Source organism: Corticium candelabrum, chromosome 2 (genome assembly GCF_963422355.1).
Source record: "Corticium candelabrum chromosome 2, ooCorCand1.1, whole genome shotgun sequence".
NCBI classification, from domain to species: Eukaryota; Metazoa; Porifera; class Homoscleromorpha; order Homosclerophorida; family Plakinidae; genus Corticium; species Corticium candelabrum.
Window position 1 is genome coordinate 10,185,520 of NC_085086.1, and position 15,240 is coordinate 10,200,759.

The window sequence follows — 15,240 nt, forward strand, 5'->3', positions numbered from 1 at the left end:
CAACCGCGACGCGGTTTGTTGCAGTAGCAAGCACTGTGTCGTACCTTTTCGGGACAGGACGCTCTTCCAGTTGACGCTGCGTTTTCTCACTTTTTCCCGTATGTTTAGACAGTAGCCTCGACTATCCTGCCAATGCGAAATCATAACAATCGTGCGGCGTTACATAGACAACGCAAGCAATCACCGTTGTACGTTGGTTGCACGGCCTATGCCTTACTCTACTGTACCATGCAGATTTCTTTATTCACCTCTACGAGCAACGGATAGAATCGAGCGACTTGTCATCAAAAGTGGGCGGGTCTGGGAAGTTGCACTCTAAACCTTAACATTCATCCACGCAGAGAAAGATACGCCACTTTTTGCACATCTCTTTGCAGCACAGAACTCATATCCAACACAAGGACAGAACACGAGAGACAGACGACTGCTGCCATCTCGTGAAGGTGAAATTCTCACTGCAGATTGATTTATAGAAAAACGGAAGGTTAAAAACGTACAGAAAATGGCAAGAAAGGAAAGCTACGACGTCAAGAGACTCGCCTCCTATCAGGGAAGTCCAAGACAACGTTTGCATGGGAGTGGATGGTTCGAGCAGCGACGAGAATGACTCCTTTTGTAGCAGTCGCAGTCAATCGTACTACCAAGACTTAAAAGAAAGATAAAGAAGGATGGATAGACAGCGACAATCCCGGCTGTAGCCATTGGTTCCACTTCTGGTGCGCCATGCTCGATGAGATGAAAGAAACTAGCAAATTCTGGAGCTGTCCAGACTGCATGGACGTCTAGGAGACCCGAAAGCTTGTTGCAAGCGTAGTTTCCAGTTCCGGTCCTGTTTACCGTAATAGATCGTTGGCTTAGTGCGAAAACGTCGCTGTCCACCGTTAGCCATAGTAGTGTTAATATCAACCTGATTAAGACGTCACGTTCTCGTTGAATAATAATACCTCAACGAATAGCTAGAGACTGGAGAGTGAGCCTGCGTGATCACCAAGGGCCAAGGGTAAATTGCGTTTCTAAATGAGGTTGTTGTAAGACTTCTGATCGGAGCTATTCTAATTCCCTACTTGCAGTTAGCGCGCGCTACAGTTCTTACTGCCAGAGGCTGTACTGTACAGAAACAAAAACAAAAATCAAATCAAATCAGATCCCGGGTAATAGGCCTAATAGGCAAATTATGAGGTGCGACAAAGTCACATGTTGTAAAGAGAAGAAAATGAGTACAAATTAAAATAAGAAAACTAATTAGTATATATTACTTATTGTCGAGCGTAGCGAGGCTTCTAATCCGGGTCGCACAAAGGAAAGAGGCGTGGTTTTATATGGCTCTCCTTCGAGCTCTTTTGTATATATATTTAGTGTGTGTGTGTGTGTGTGTGTGTGTGTGTGTGTGTGTGTGTGTGTGTGTGTGTGTGTGTGTGTGTCAAACGTTTCTATATAATTTCCATCCTAAAATTCGAATTCATTACAATGCTTGTCACAACTGCAACAAACACCACTATACAGTGAACAAACTCAAACCCGTAAAACAGTCGGTCATGCAACCCAACTACTAAACCTTGTGACATGCTCCTGCTCTACAGATGCACTGTCAAACACTTTAATTAACTGCTCAACACATTCTAGTGTTGAATACTTCACGTACACTGCTAATAGACGACAATACAAGAATAATAAAAACATGAATCTAGAACAGTTCATTCCTCCTATCCAATCACGATCAACTTGAAATGTACGATATCCCACAAAAATCCTACAAACGAAATCATGTGTGCAGATTGCCTTTGTCACCCACAAACGTAAACTGCTCAAATGGCTCTCCTTCCCCACCATGCAGAGCACCTACAGAGAACACAATTTGATAGTTAGACTTACTACACCTCAAAGACTTCTTAACACAATCATCACTAATACGGTAAACACATTATCATGTATATAGGTAGGTAGGTATATATGTATGTATTTAAATATCTATGGATGTATGTGTGTAGATATATGTACGTATGCATGTAGAATGTCTGTAGCTATGTGTGGATGCATGTACACCTACATATCATGTCTGTGGCTCAATTGGTTAGAGAGTGCATTTGGAGAATGGAAACATTAGAGACCTTTGAGTTAGAAGTTCAAGTACGATACGAGCACAGACGTAATCCTCATAGGCAAGGAACTCACATGCAATTACCTCTCTCTATGGATCGTTTCTGTTAAAACAATTAAGGCAAATGCATAGTGACTGTTGCTTCTAGAGTTACATCGTAGCAAGTGCATAGTGACTGTTAACCTGGGCGCTAGAGGTTCTTGTAACAAAAAAATTGTATCAGAATGTATGTATTCATGTATGCAGGTATGTTATATGCTGCATGCATGTAAGTAAGTATGTAGGGTAACATGAATGTATGTGAGTGTTTCTAAATTTGCTGCTAAATCAAATGTGAACAACATTCAACGTCCCACCTGCACGGTCTGATGGTGTATTTGCTACTGTATCCGACTTGAACTCGGCAGGAATGTATTTGTCACCAATTTCTTGCTCAGACACGTTCGGTATAAACGAAGGAGGAACCTAACACAACACAAGAAGTGAGGCGTTGCTACAAAAGAAGTTGAAATGTTTTACTTGCCTTGCGATCGTAAATGTCCTGCCAGTTGATGCTGCTATAGAAGGCATGATCCATAATCTCAGATGCACCACGGTCACCTCCACCAAGTCTACAAAAAAATTTGAGTGACATTAGAGTACAATAGAACAACACACAATAAGCAATAGGTGTGAATCGAGTAAAAATAACTAAAGTTAACACACACACACACACACACACACACACACACACACACACACACACACACACACACACACACACACACACACACACACACAATGGCAAATGAATAAGAAGCTGCCATTAAACGGTAATGCCCCCAGCTAGATGGCTGGGTTTCTGTGCACTAACCAGGAGCTATGGGCCATGCTAAGCAACCTCCTAGAGTCTGGCCAGGTGCTCGCAGGTGCACCGACTGTGATGCCAACTGTGGTGTTGGCAGTAGAAGTCCCACATGGACACCAGTGGCTGATGGACTTTGTCACAATCGGTGGCCTTTGCCGCCACAGTCAATGACCAGGTACTCATTTATACTCCTGAGTCGAGAGAAGCAATTGTGTGAAAGTTTCTTGCCCAAGGAAATTATGCCATAGCTTGCCATTTAGACTCGAGCCAGTCTCTCCCCGCCTTCGTCATTCCCCGGATAGTCAATTCTCGCCGTGGAGAGACTGGTTTCAGACCGCCCTCAGGAATTTTACGTCATGTAGATACGGTTTCATGGTCACATAATGACATGCAGATTATCTTTGTTCAATGTTCAAATGTACCTTGTCCATAATCTACACACTATACACTTCACTAAGAATGAGCTATAAACTACAAGCATGCAGCAACCCAGAGACAATCAGTGACTAAAAAACTGGGTGCTGTAGGACACGAGCTTGTTGACACCATCACTGCAAAGTGCAGAACCCTTCTTCAGAAGGACTTTGGCGTTACACTTCTGTCTGTCTCTCTGTTTGTGTCTGTCTGTCTGTCTGTCTGTCTGTCTTGTCTGCCTGTTTGTTTGTTCGTTTGTCTGTATGTCTGCTTTTATGTCTGTCTGTCTGACCGTCTGTAGGATGTGTACAAGTAGAGGATCTGTAACAATAAAATAATCTGGTCTGTCTGTCTGTCTGTCTGTCTGTTTTTTATGTTTGTTGGTCTGTCTGTTTGCCCGTATGTTTGTTTGTTTGTTTGTCTGTCTGTTTGTTTGTCTGTCTGTCTGTCTGTTTATCTGTGTCTGTCTGTTTATCTGTCTGTCTGTCTATATTCTGTTTGTCTGTCTGTCTGCCTGTCTGTCTGTTTGTCTGTCTGTATGTATGTTATTATACATGCTTTAATAAAATATTATAACAGTTTGTGTACATTTGGTTATACTAATCTGTGTCTAATTAATTGGTCTAGTCTGGTCATACAGCTGTTGCTAATCTTTTCAAGCAAGGAACTTACTACTTCCTCAGACAGAGAGAGAGACAGACCGACAGAGAGACAGACAGACAAACAGATGGACAGATGCACAAACGTCTGAGGGAAAGATGAATGGACAGACAGGCAGACAAACAAACAGACAAACAAATGAATAAACAGGCAAAAAGACAAATGAACAGACGGCCAGACAGATAAATGAACAGACTAACAGACAGAGAGACAGACAGACAGACAGATAAACAGACTGATAGATTAACAGACAAATAGATAGACAAACCGAAGACAGAGAAACTGACAGACAGACATACAGAAACACAGACAATCAAACTAAAGACAGATAATACACTCCATGCCATACATAATCACTCACCTATTATGAGCATCAAGCAATGGCCTGTGAGTTGAACGAATGTCACATTCAGCAGCCATTGGATTCGTAATCTGAAACAAAACACCAAAACACATGATCACAAACAGAACCAAGACAACACACAGACATAAACACAAAACCGTTTTGTCTTGCTCCAGCTGTCGTATCGTATCACCGATCACCTCAGCCAACTATCTCCAGTCTCAGTGTCTGGAGCTTGCAGTAAGAACTCGGTGCCGTTGACAGTCGTCAGTCCAATGACATTCTATCAAGAAACGACAAACCTACACGTGTATCATGGCTCACTATACGATAAACCTAAAGTGAAACGCAGCAATGAACACACATAAACGTATGGAGAAAATCAGAGAAGACTGTGAATTGGCATGCAGTCAATGTGGTTACACATAAAAATTATGTTTATCTATAAACGCCTGCTGAAGGCAACAGATTGCCTTGTAATCATCAATAATCTCATACAACCCAACACGTTCACTACACTCGCATCCTACAGATCCTTCTCTTGTCTTAAACCAGGCATGGATGTATGGGGTGGCCCACCGATCCATTGGGCCCCAGCCAGTCAGTTAGACTGGAATGCCCAGTCCACACAAGCAGTGGAACTTTTGCATAAGATTGTCTGTTAATTTGCATGTATAATTTAGAGTGCAGTTGGACAGAACTATCAGATGTAAGTACGTTAAGTCGTAACCTGCAAGGCTGTTTACACACACACACACACACACACACACACACACACACACACACACACACACACACACACACACACATGCACACACACACACACACACACACACACACGTACATAGTCTAGCTATTGACACGCCCATTTCTCTATTCCACACGCCAACATCACACGTACCAGATCCATAAGGAAATGAGGACTACAACACAAAACATTCATTAACTCATTAAACTCATCAACCAACCAACCACCATCTACTCCACAAATTAGACAAACCAAATCTCTACTTCCTATCACCAAGCAGCACTCACTGTCATTGATGCTCCACAGCCTGACGCCTTCAAGCCTTCTCCACGTGCAATAGTCAACGACCACTTTGCAATGGCCAAACTCCAACTCTTGATGATATCAAATCACAGACTCAAAATTAGCTGCAAACCACACAGACATAACTGGCTTGATATAGAATTGATATTAACATAACGTCTCGTCCTTGTTTTAATTAATTATTTAACGTAATAAAATATATTACAACGGTTGTGTACGCAAACGCTCTACCTAACGCGCGTTAAATATAGATTAATTTTATGACAATAACAATTTATGTATATTTATTTACGTTGGCACTGTTTCTAGTCAAAAGCTCGTACACCAGCTCATCTTGCACTCGCTCAAATTTATTTCTAAACTATCGATCACGTGACTTGCTCTGACAACTTTCACTTCAATTCGTCGTTTTCTCCACTCTCAACACGAATATCAAAGCTACGAACCACGTTTATCAATCTCGCAAGTCCAACCTCGCCAACTAAAGCAAGACAGACAAGTTCCGATTGAGAAATGAAGAAAAATCCATTCACGTCGTCGACATTTCAATGATTAACTGACTGGCATCGATAACCTTCTCGGTGATTTCCGTTATGAAACCAGATTTACTGCTACGCTTGTCCAGAGAGCAACGAACACGAACAAACATTTAAAGCTAGAAATTAACCACAAACTCTCCCGGATGTTCAACGCTTGCATTCCTTTTTCCACTTCACCACTGCTCGTTCAAAATGCAAATCACGTGACTACTAATTAAGAAAACAACGTTCACGATCTAGTTTATGTTACACACACTAAATTTCACACCAAATTGTCTTTATACAAACACTAGAGATTATAATATAACAAATACACACAAATTGAAAGAAAATGCAAATATTAGTCACACTTAAGACTTTCTATTGAATAGCCACCCAACCCTCCTGCTGTGATGAGTTCTCCATTCTGAGTTGAGAATGCAGCATGTAACGACCGTTTGTGTGTCATGAGTGGAAGAGGAAGCCATTTGGTAGATCTCTCATCATATAATTCTACAATATTAGAAGAAGAAGAATACCACTGTTGTGTCCTTCCTCCAGTCCCCACCAGTCTGTTACTGACTGACGTTAGTGTAGGTCTATATGTGGTTGTAGAGGGGATTGTTCTCCATTTTCTATCACGAACATCTGCACACTCAACAATATTTCTATAGTAAAGTCCATCAGTCAATCCTCCCCCTACAAACACTGTGTTGTTTATAATAACAGAAGAACAGGAACTACGTTTTGTTTGCATGTCATCCATCTTATACCAATGACCGCTGTGAAGGTCACACACACGTGCTGTGTTCACTCTCTCCCCTGACTTAGTCTCACTACCCACCACATACAGTGAGTTGTCATGAAGAGCAACAGATACACAATACAACTGCAGTTCATTTGGTAGAACTGTGAGGAAACGCCATTTCTTGTCTTCATTCAAATAAAATTGTTCAATCACAAACTGATCTTTATCAAAATCCTCCACACACACCAGACACACACCTTGATCACACACTACATTCCAGATGTCACCATTCTTTCTGACAAACTTGTCCCACTTATCATGTTCATAAGTGAGAACATGCAGATTACCATCATCACCTCCTACCACTAGTCTGCCTTCAATCTCTCCCATTCTATTATATGGAAACCAACTGTCATGAGGCATGTGTACATTCCACTGTGTCCATGATGGCAGACTGTCATTGATCTAGAATCAACACAACATGTACAATAGATGGAAACAAGAACAATTATAAAAATTTAAATAAAAATACAAACAAGTCAAACATCAGCTGTATTTGCATGTCTGTATTTAGTACAAAATAAACATTTTATAAAACAATCAAACTTCATATTAATTAACACATACATTACAACAACTGTCTCTTATCAACTATACTTTACATGCAATAATTTACTGTAAGTATGTCCGTGCAAAGTAAAAAGTTTGTGAAAAAGACTAAACATGTTGATATCAACAAGGGTAATGTGTCTCACTGTGTCTGTGAGTGTGTGTGTGTGTGTGTGTGATGTGTGTGTGTGTGTGTGTGTGTGTGTGTGTGTGTGTGTGTGTGTGTGTGTGTGTGTGTGTGTGTGCCACTCTGTGTGTGATGCATGTGTGCGTGTGTTTTGATTTTGATAGCAAATAAATACAGAAATCAAACAAGAATGAATGAACAAAATTTAAAATGTAGGGTCGACCTCTTTTGCTAGCACACGATGTCTGACCATAAATTTTGCCTTTTTATGTATTCCACTCTGCAAACATATCATTTGTACATGCCAATGTCTGATTGTTCTAGAAGGCTATTTGCCAAATCAATTTGTACCGTTCTGGTCCCCAATAGAGTCGCACGCCTCGTGTGTTCTCTGGTCTGCAAGTTGGAGGCTAGACATGTACATGCATGTGTGGTATGTAGAGATCATAACGTACAGAACATGCACACAATAACCATAAATATCAATTGTACTGAGAATGACATCAATTTATAATAAAATAACTTCATTACTTCATTCTCTTGCTGTGACTGCATCTCATCAAATCGTCTCTCATTACACCCAACATTCACATTCCTTTCCCTTGGATCATTCTAACAAACAAATAATGTGAAAATATAATACAATCCATCAATATTAATATCAACATTAACAAACAAATGAGACAAAACTCTTTATACCCAAGTTGTTCTTCTTGTGTTGTGGTCTACAAAGTAGATTCTCCCATCATACCTCCTCATCTCCCAGCCTGTTGGTAATGCATTCTATAAACAAGAGAAAGTCTTAATACAGAATGACAATAACAATACAAAATAGAAATGTACATTTATCATTCAATGTTCTGGTACATCACAATGAAAAGTGAAATTACAATCGTTTATGTCGTGTTCATAAACACTCATTCTAGTGCATCCTGTTATGTAAGGTAGCATGTCTACTTTAGTTTAGCACACCTGGTGTTAGCATACTTGAGAGAGTTCCCCTAATGTATTGCACGTGTTCTCACCAAAGCAGACGACTAAGTACATCCATGAGTATCGCAGCAATCCTTCTAATCTGCTTAATTAATATTAACTCTACAACCATGTCACACCACATTTTGCATTATGGCAGCAAACTCAGTGTGTGTATGTGTGTGTGTGTGTGTGTGTGTGTGTGTGTGTGTGTGTGTGTGTGTGTGTGTGTGTGTGTGTGTGTGTGTGTGTGTGTCGTCCGCACGTGTGTGTTGTGTGTGTGTGTGTGTGTGTGTGTGTGTGTGTGTGTGTGTGTGTGTGTGTGTGTGTGTGTGTGTGTGTGTGTGTGTCATGTATGTGAGTGTGTGTGTGTGCGCTCACGTGTGTGTGTCATGTGTGTGTGTGTGTGTGTGTGTGTGTGTGTGTGTGTGTGTCTGTGTTGTGTGTGCTTGTGTGCACATGTGTGTGTGTGTGTGTGTGTGTGTGTGTGTGTGTGTGTGTGTGTGTGTGTGTGTGTGTGTGTGTGTCGTCCGCACGTGTGTGTGTTGTGTGTGCGTGTGTGCACATGTGTGTGCATGTGTGTGTGTGCGTGTGTGCACATGTGTGTGCATGTGTGTGTGTGTGTGTGTGTGTGTGTGTGTGTGTGTGTGTGTGTGTGTGTGTGTGTGTGTGTGTGTGTGTGTGTGTGTGTGTGTGTGTGTGTGTGTGTGTGTGTGTGTGTGTGTGTGTGTGTGTGTGTGTGTGTGTGTGTGTGTTACAACCCTGGAAACTTCCACCCAAATAGACCTTCAGTAAAAAGTGCAGTGATATCATATGGTAGTATATATGGTATACCTCCCATTCCTTCACCTTTTTTACATGTTGTGCTTTGTAACAACGAAAAGCCAAATTTGTTCAATCTGCTAAAACAATGTCCGATTATTCTAGAAGGCTATTTGCCAAATCAATTTGTACCGTTATAGTTCAGACTAGAGTCGCACGCTTCGTGCGTTCTTTGGTCTGCAAGTTGGAGGCTAGACATGTACATGCATGTGTGATATGTAGAGATCAAAGCTTCTCATGTCACTCGCCTGCTTGTAATTATCTGGACGTTGATGATAACATCGAAATGACAAATTTGTCCATTCAATTCCCATCTTTTCTGTCTCTACTTCCTTCACTCGTGCCTCTGCACCATCTGCTCGTGTTTCTGCACTATCTGCTCGAGCCTCTGCATTATCTGCTCGAGCCTCTGCACTATCTGCTTGAGATTTCTCATTACAAGCTCGTGTTTCTGCAGCATCTGCTCGTATCTTTTCAGCATCAGCTCGTCGTCTCTCCTGTTTTGCCATTTCCTCGGCTACTCTTCTTTCCCTGTCTAGTTGAGACACTTGAACAAGCAGCAGCTCCGCTTGCCTTTGAAGACTCACAGTTTCTTGTGACATTGTTGTCCCTACATTACATATCATGTGTGTATTGTTAACTAATACAGAGACAAACATAAACACAAGTGATGAGACCTTGTGCAAAGAGAGAAACTTTCACAGGATCCTCTTCCAGCTTGTCAGCAACATGTGACTGACCGACAACACGAAGAATGTTGCAGAATGTGGCAAACATCACAATCGGTTTAGTGGGAAGAATATCAATGACAAGTAGATGTACTCTTCCTTCTTGAGTGAGACGGTTGTTCTTTAGAGCATCGAAGTCGTCTTTGGATATGAGAAATCGTTCATACAAACAGCCGAGAAATTCAGTGGTAAAACAAAGGCATCGAGACAGAAAAGAGTAATTCATTCGAATAGCTGACCACGGCTCAACACGAGACATGAGTGAGAGCCATGCATGCTCACACATCACTAATGGCTGTCTCACACTCTCGGTCTCTGTTTGTGTGTCTCCACCTTTCATTTCCACTGTGTTCATATACAAAGCACATTATGAAGTGGAAAGATACATAGAAACTTAAATACAAAAATTACCTAAAGTCGATTGAGACGTGATTTTCTCATCTTCCTGTGTTGTAGACTGTAACTCAGAATGTGCACATGAAGCTGAAGCAATGGGTGAGACCTCTGGTTTAGTGTGCTCCGCATTATCTATTCAAACATTTAGTTAATATTAAAATCATATTAATATTAATAAGTATTATTAACTATTAACTAATATTAATTAAGGGCACAGTAGGATAGCATAAACTTATGTCTACTAATGTGCAAAACTTCAGAACAAAATTGCCTGTATGTTATGTGCTGATTAAATAAGTTTGTATTAAATTAATTAATCCTTAAAATGTAAAATCGCAAATACATATATTATTACCTGAATCACGTGATGTTGTCACTTCTGCATCTAGAAATGATAACGTTTCTTCTTCATCTTCACTTTCTACTTGTTCTGCTGACATATAAACACATAACTCCATTAAACGAAGGTAATAATGCCACAATATGTTGGTTTTACCCAGTGACTCCGTCTTCCTCTCCCCACACACATCCACTGCTGCAGACTCTTTGCAGTCGTCATGACAACTGAAATCTGTCGACCTCACACTTTCTTCTTCCAACCATCGACATACGCTTGCATTGACTTTCCTACTACACACTGCAGTTTTCACAACTTCTAGTATAAAAATCATCTCACTTTACTGTCAAACAAGAGAAACAACGACCAACCTAAGTCACGTGCTGCAGTTCCCTCTTTCCTCTCACTCTCACATCGACTACCAGATGGTCGGCACGGTGATGACACAAATCGTTGACTCGACCCTTTCTGACCACTCACACCAACTTTGATGCTACACTTTGCACTCTCCACTACATCTATTCATTAAAATGTTAATTTATGATGAAATAATATGAGAATGTTAGCATACAAGTCAGCTAACCTTCTTTACCCATAACTTCTCTTCTAATGTGTTGCCGTCCTGTCTGCAGATTACTTGCACACTCATCTGTACAAACCACGCCTCCTCTCTTCATAACGTCTCTAGCGATATGCGACTGATCTGCTTGTTTGAGCACCTCGCAAAATCGATCGACGGCGTTTTCTTTGTATGGCAGGATATCGTAGAGCAGCATTCGCGCGCTGTCTTGCTCTGTAGAACATTGTCTTAGTTTGCGAGCTTCTTGCATAGTCACAAGATTACTGGCGACCGAATGTTCTAATAGCAACGACGGACGCAACGTTTCAACAAGTTGCACGATGTTGCGAGTAACGTATCGCTCATATTCATCCGACATGCTCAAACGGAAATGACATCACAAGTCGATGTTGCAACAAAATCGTACGTCTAGAGTAGAGAAACAGTGCAGTGACAATGATCGACAAGGTCTTGCTGTCAGCACTAGCACATTCCCTCGATTCGTTGATTCTAGGGACAAACAGACGACCTACTCAAACCAAGGCTGCAGTCATGCAAACTGATGACGGGTAGGGTAAAGTAAAGTCGCCCGACCGTGGACACCGCCTAGAGGTGGACAGCTCAAGTTTCACTTCTTACCACGGAACGAATCGGTCATCAACCGCGACGTGGTCTGTTGTAGTAGCAAGCACTGTGTCGTACCTTTTCGGGACAGGACGCTCTTCCAGTCGACGCTGCGTTTTCTCACTTTTTCCCGTATGTTTAGACAGTAACCTCGACTATCCTGCCAATGCGAAATCATAACAATCGTGCAGCGTTACATAGACAACGCAAGCAATCACCGTTGTACGTTGGTTGCACGGCCTATGCCTTACTCTACTGTACCATGCAGATTTCTTTATTCACCTCTACGAGCAACGGATAGAATCGAGCAACTTGTACTCAAAAGTGGGCGGGTCTGTGTGTGTGTGTGTGTGTGTGTGTGTGTGTGCGTGTGTGTGTGTGTGTGTGTGTGTGTGTGTTGCAATGCTTATCACAACAGCAACAAACACCACCATACAGTGAACAAACTCAAACCCGTAAAACAGTCAGTCATGCAACCCAACTACTAAACCTTTGACATGCTCTTGCCCTACAGACGCACTGTCAAACACTTTAATTAACTGCTGAACACATTCTAGTGTTGAAAACTTCACATACACTGCTAATAGACGACAATACAAGAATAATAAAAACATGAACCTAGAACAGTTCATTCCTCCTATCCAATCACGATCAACTTGAAATGTACGATATCCCACAAAAATCCTACAAACGAAATCATGTGTGCAGATTGCCTTTGTCACCCACAAACGTAGACTGCTCAAATGGCTCTCCTTCCCCACCATGCAGAGCACCTACAGAGAACACAATTTGATAGTTAGACTTACTACAGCTCAAAGACTTTTCGACACAATCATCACTAATATGGTAAACACATTATCATGTATGTAGATAGGTATGTATGTATGTATGTATTTAGATATCTATGTATGTATGTGTGTATATGTATGTATGCATGTAGAATGTCTGTAGCTATGTGTGGATGCATGTACACCTACATATCATGCCTGTGGCTCAATTGGTTAGAGAGTGCATTTGGAGAATGGAAACATGAGAGACATTTGGGTCAAAAGTTCGAGTACGATACGAGCACAGACGCAATCCTCTTAGGCAAGGAACTCACATGCAATTGCCTCTCTCTATGGATTGTTTCTGTCAAAACAAGTACAGCAAGTGTATCCATACTGATGGTTCTAGAGTTACATTGTAGCAAGTGTATAGTGACTATTGGTAATAGAGTTACATTGTAGCAAATGCATAGTGACTGTTAACCTCCCCCCACAGGTTCTTGTAACAAAAAAATTGTATCAGTATGTATGTATTCATGTATGCAGGTATGTTATATGCTAGATGTAAGTAAGTATCTAGGGTAACATGAATGTATGTGAGTGTTTCTAAATTTGCTGCTAAATAATTTGTGAACAACATTCAACGTCCCACTTGCACGGTCTGATGGTGTATTCGCTACTGTATCCAACTTGAACTCGGCAGGAATGTATTTGTCACCGATTTCTTGCTTAGACACGTTTGGTATAAACGGGAGAGGAACCTAACACAACACAAAAAGAAGTGAGGCGTTGCTACCTAAAAAAAGTTGAGATGTTTCACTTGCCTTGCGATCGTAAATGTCCTGCCAGTTGATGTTGCTATAGAAGGCATGATCCATAATATCAGATGCACCACGATCACCTCCACCAAGTCTACAAAAAATTTGAGTGACATTAGAGTACAATACAACAACACACAATAAGCAATAGGTGTGAATGAGAAAAAATAACTAAAGTTAACACACACGTATACACAACACACACACACACACACACACACACACACACACACACACACACACACACACACACACACACAAAATGGCAAATGATTAAGGAGCTGCCGTTAAACGGTAATGCCCCCAGCTAGATGGCTGGGTTCCTGTGTACTAAGCAGGAGCTATGGGCCATGCTAAGCAATCTCCTAAAGCCTGCATGGCCAGGTGCTCGCAGGAGCATCGACTGTGATGCCGACTGTGGTGTGGGCACTAGAAGTCCCACACGAACCCCAGTGAATGATGGACTTTGTTGCAATCAGAGGCCTTTGCCGCCACAGTCAATGACCAGGTACTCATTTATACTTCTGAGTCAAGAGAGACAATTGTGTGTAAGTTTCTTGCCCAAGGAAATTATGCCATAGCTCGCCATCACTGTGACTTGAACCTGCAACCCTGCAAGGTCCCAAATGTAATCAATCCATAAAATGACTGCACACACACACACACACACACACACACACACACACACACACACACACACATTGCCTAACAACCACACCCACATACCCTCACCAACACATACACACTTCCCCACTCACATAATCAACCCTACTTACACACAAACACACACACACACACACACACACACACACACACACACACACACACACACACACACACACACACACAAATGGACAAATGTTAAGCACTCCACGTCTTTCGACATCGACTTTGAGGTCAGTTGCAAAGATAGCTCCCCCTGCCTCGAGAGACAGGGCCTCCTTGCGCTACGTGGAGTCTTGGGGCCAGCGCTACAATCCACCTGCAGCTTGGCCAGAGTCATCTAGGGGCACTGAGAATGGCGCAGCTCTGGACTGGACACCAAGGCCAAAACCTACCTGTCTGCTGCATGATGTTGCTGCCAAGCAGGGCCGGATTCAAAGGGGAGTCAGGGGGTTTCAGCACCCTCTTTTCCAATAGGCGTGGTTCAAGAGAAGCAAGTGTGGGTGAGTTTCTTGTTCAAAGAAACTGCAACAGTGTCACCTCCACCAGGATTGAACCTTTAACTCTCATCACGAAATACAAGATCCCGAATGTCATCACCAATGCTCTACCATCTGATCCACCGTGCCACACACACACACACACACACACACACACACACACACACACACACACACACACACACACACACACACACACACACACACACACACACCACCCACATACCCCCCAACACACACACCCACATACCCCCCCCCACACACACAACCTTTTCCGTGGATCCTTCTCCAGCAGTCCAGCTAGCAAAGATCTTGACAAAGAAGACGCTCATTGAGGAAACTTGATTGCTCCCTAACAGAACAACCCACATCAGTATCATTCAAATTTCAAACCATCACCTCACACATACAGTCAGAATGAGCTGAAACAACACTTCATGGTCTCTGTTATAAAATGGCAGCCGACCACAAATCATCTCATACATAACCACACCCACACACCACCAGTCAACAGCTCGACCGTAATCACTTTCTTCTAAAACCTACAAATACAAAGAAACACTTGATTTACCATCACTGATGAGACAAAGTTGCCAGACAATTGGCTGTCACCTTGGGTGCTAGATATTCTGGTGTTCT

General features: G+C 42.0%; 2 protein-coding genes and 2 long non-coding RNA genes across 13 annotated transcripts in view; all 4 read right to left on the reverse strand.

The window, feature by feature from the left end:
- Positions 1-881, reverse strand: part of LOC134176609 (uncharacterized) — a 5,084-nt gene extending 4,203 nt beyond the window's left edge. For 3 of the 4 annotated variants that reach the window (XM_062643276.1, XM_062643275.1, XM_062643273.1), the window contains exon 1: positions 1-881. This exon is cut by the window's left edge and continues 629 nt beyond it. The gene's annotated coding sequence lies outside the window, so the exon portion shown is untranslated. The other variant, XM_062643274.1, reaches the window with a different exon arrangement.
- A 702-nt stretch (positions 882-1,583) lies between these two features.
- Positions 1,584-11,975, reverse strand: LOC134176608 (uncharacterized). Of its 7 annotated transcripts, XR_009969297.1 has the most exons (16): positions 11,254-11,783; positions 11,042-11,188; positions 10,830-10,988; positions 10,689-10,766; positions 10,349-10,465; positions 9,887-10,282; positions 9,458-9,819; positions 8,115-8,198; positions 7,947-8,027; positions 5,398-7,144; positions 5,207-5,285; positions 4,521-4,645; positions 4,381-4,451; positions 2,618-2,709; positions 2,455-2,563; positions 1,584-1,839 (listed from the first exon to the last, which is right to left on the reverse strand). XR_009969297.1 is itself a non-coding variant. In XM_062643267.1 (11 exons), exons 2-11 carry the CDS (start codon positions 11,606-11,608, stop codon positions 6,293-6,295), a joined length of 2,631 nt encoding a protein of 876 aa, XP_062499251.1. In that variant the 5' UTR covers positions 11,609-11,658; positions 11,932-11,975; the 3' UTR covers positions 6,099-6,292. The 7 variants fall into 7 exon arrangements, 6 of the variants coding, with proteins under 6 accessions (XP_062499251.1, XP_062499250.1, XP_062499252.1 ...); XM_062643267.1 differs by lacking the exons at positions 1,584-1,839; positions 2,455-2,563; positions 2,618-2,709; ... (1 more) ...; positions 4,521-4,645; positions 5,207-5,285 and adding an exon at positions 11,932-11,975 and having other exon boundaries at positions 6,099-7,144; positions 11,254-11,658; XM_062643266.1 differs by lacking the exons at positions 1,584-1,839; positions 2,455-2,563; positions 2,618-2,709; ... (1 more) ...; positions 4,521-4,645; positions 5,207-5,285 and adding an exon at positions 11,932-11,974 and having other exon boundaries at positions 6,099-7,144; positions 11,254-11,739.
- A 387-nt stretch (positions 11,976-12,362) lies between these two features.
- Positions 12,363-13,384, reverse strand: LOC134198096 (uncharacterized). The gene is made up of 2 exons (XR_009972772.1): positions 13,273-13,384; positions 12,363-12,626 (listed from the first exon to the last, which is right to left on the reverse strand). It is a non-coding gene; the product is annotated as an uncharacterized LOC134198096 (long non-coding RNA).
- A 58-nt stretch (positions 13,385-13,442) lies between these two features.
- On the reverse strand, positions 13,443-15,228 carry LOC134198095 (uncharacterized). The gene is made up of 4 exons (XR_009972771.1): positions 15,214-15,228; positions 15,012-15,143; positions 14,871-14,953; positions 13,443-13,532 (listed from the first exon to the last, which is right to left on the reverse strand). It is a non-coding gene; the product is annotated as an uncharacterized LOC134198095 (long non-coding RNA).
- Between the last annotated feature and the right edge of the window lie 12 nt (positions 15,229-15,240).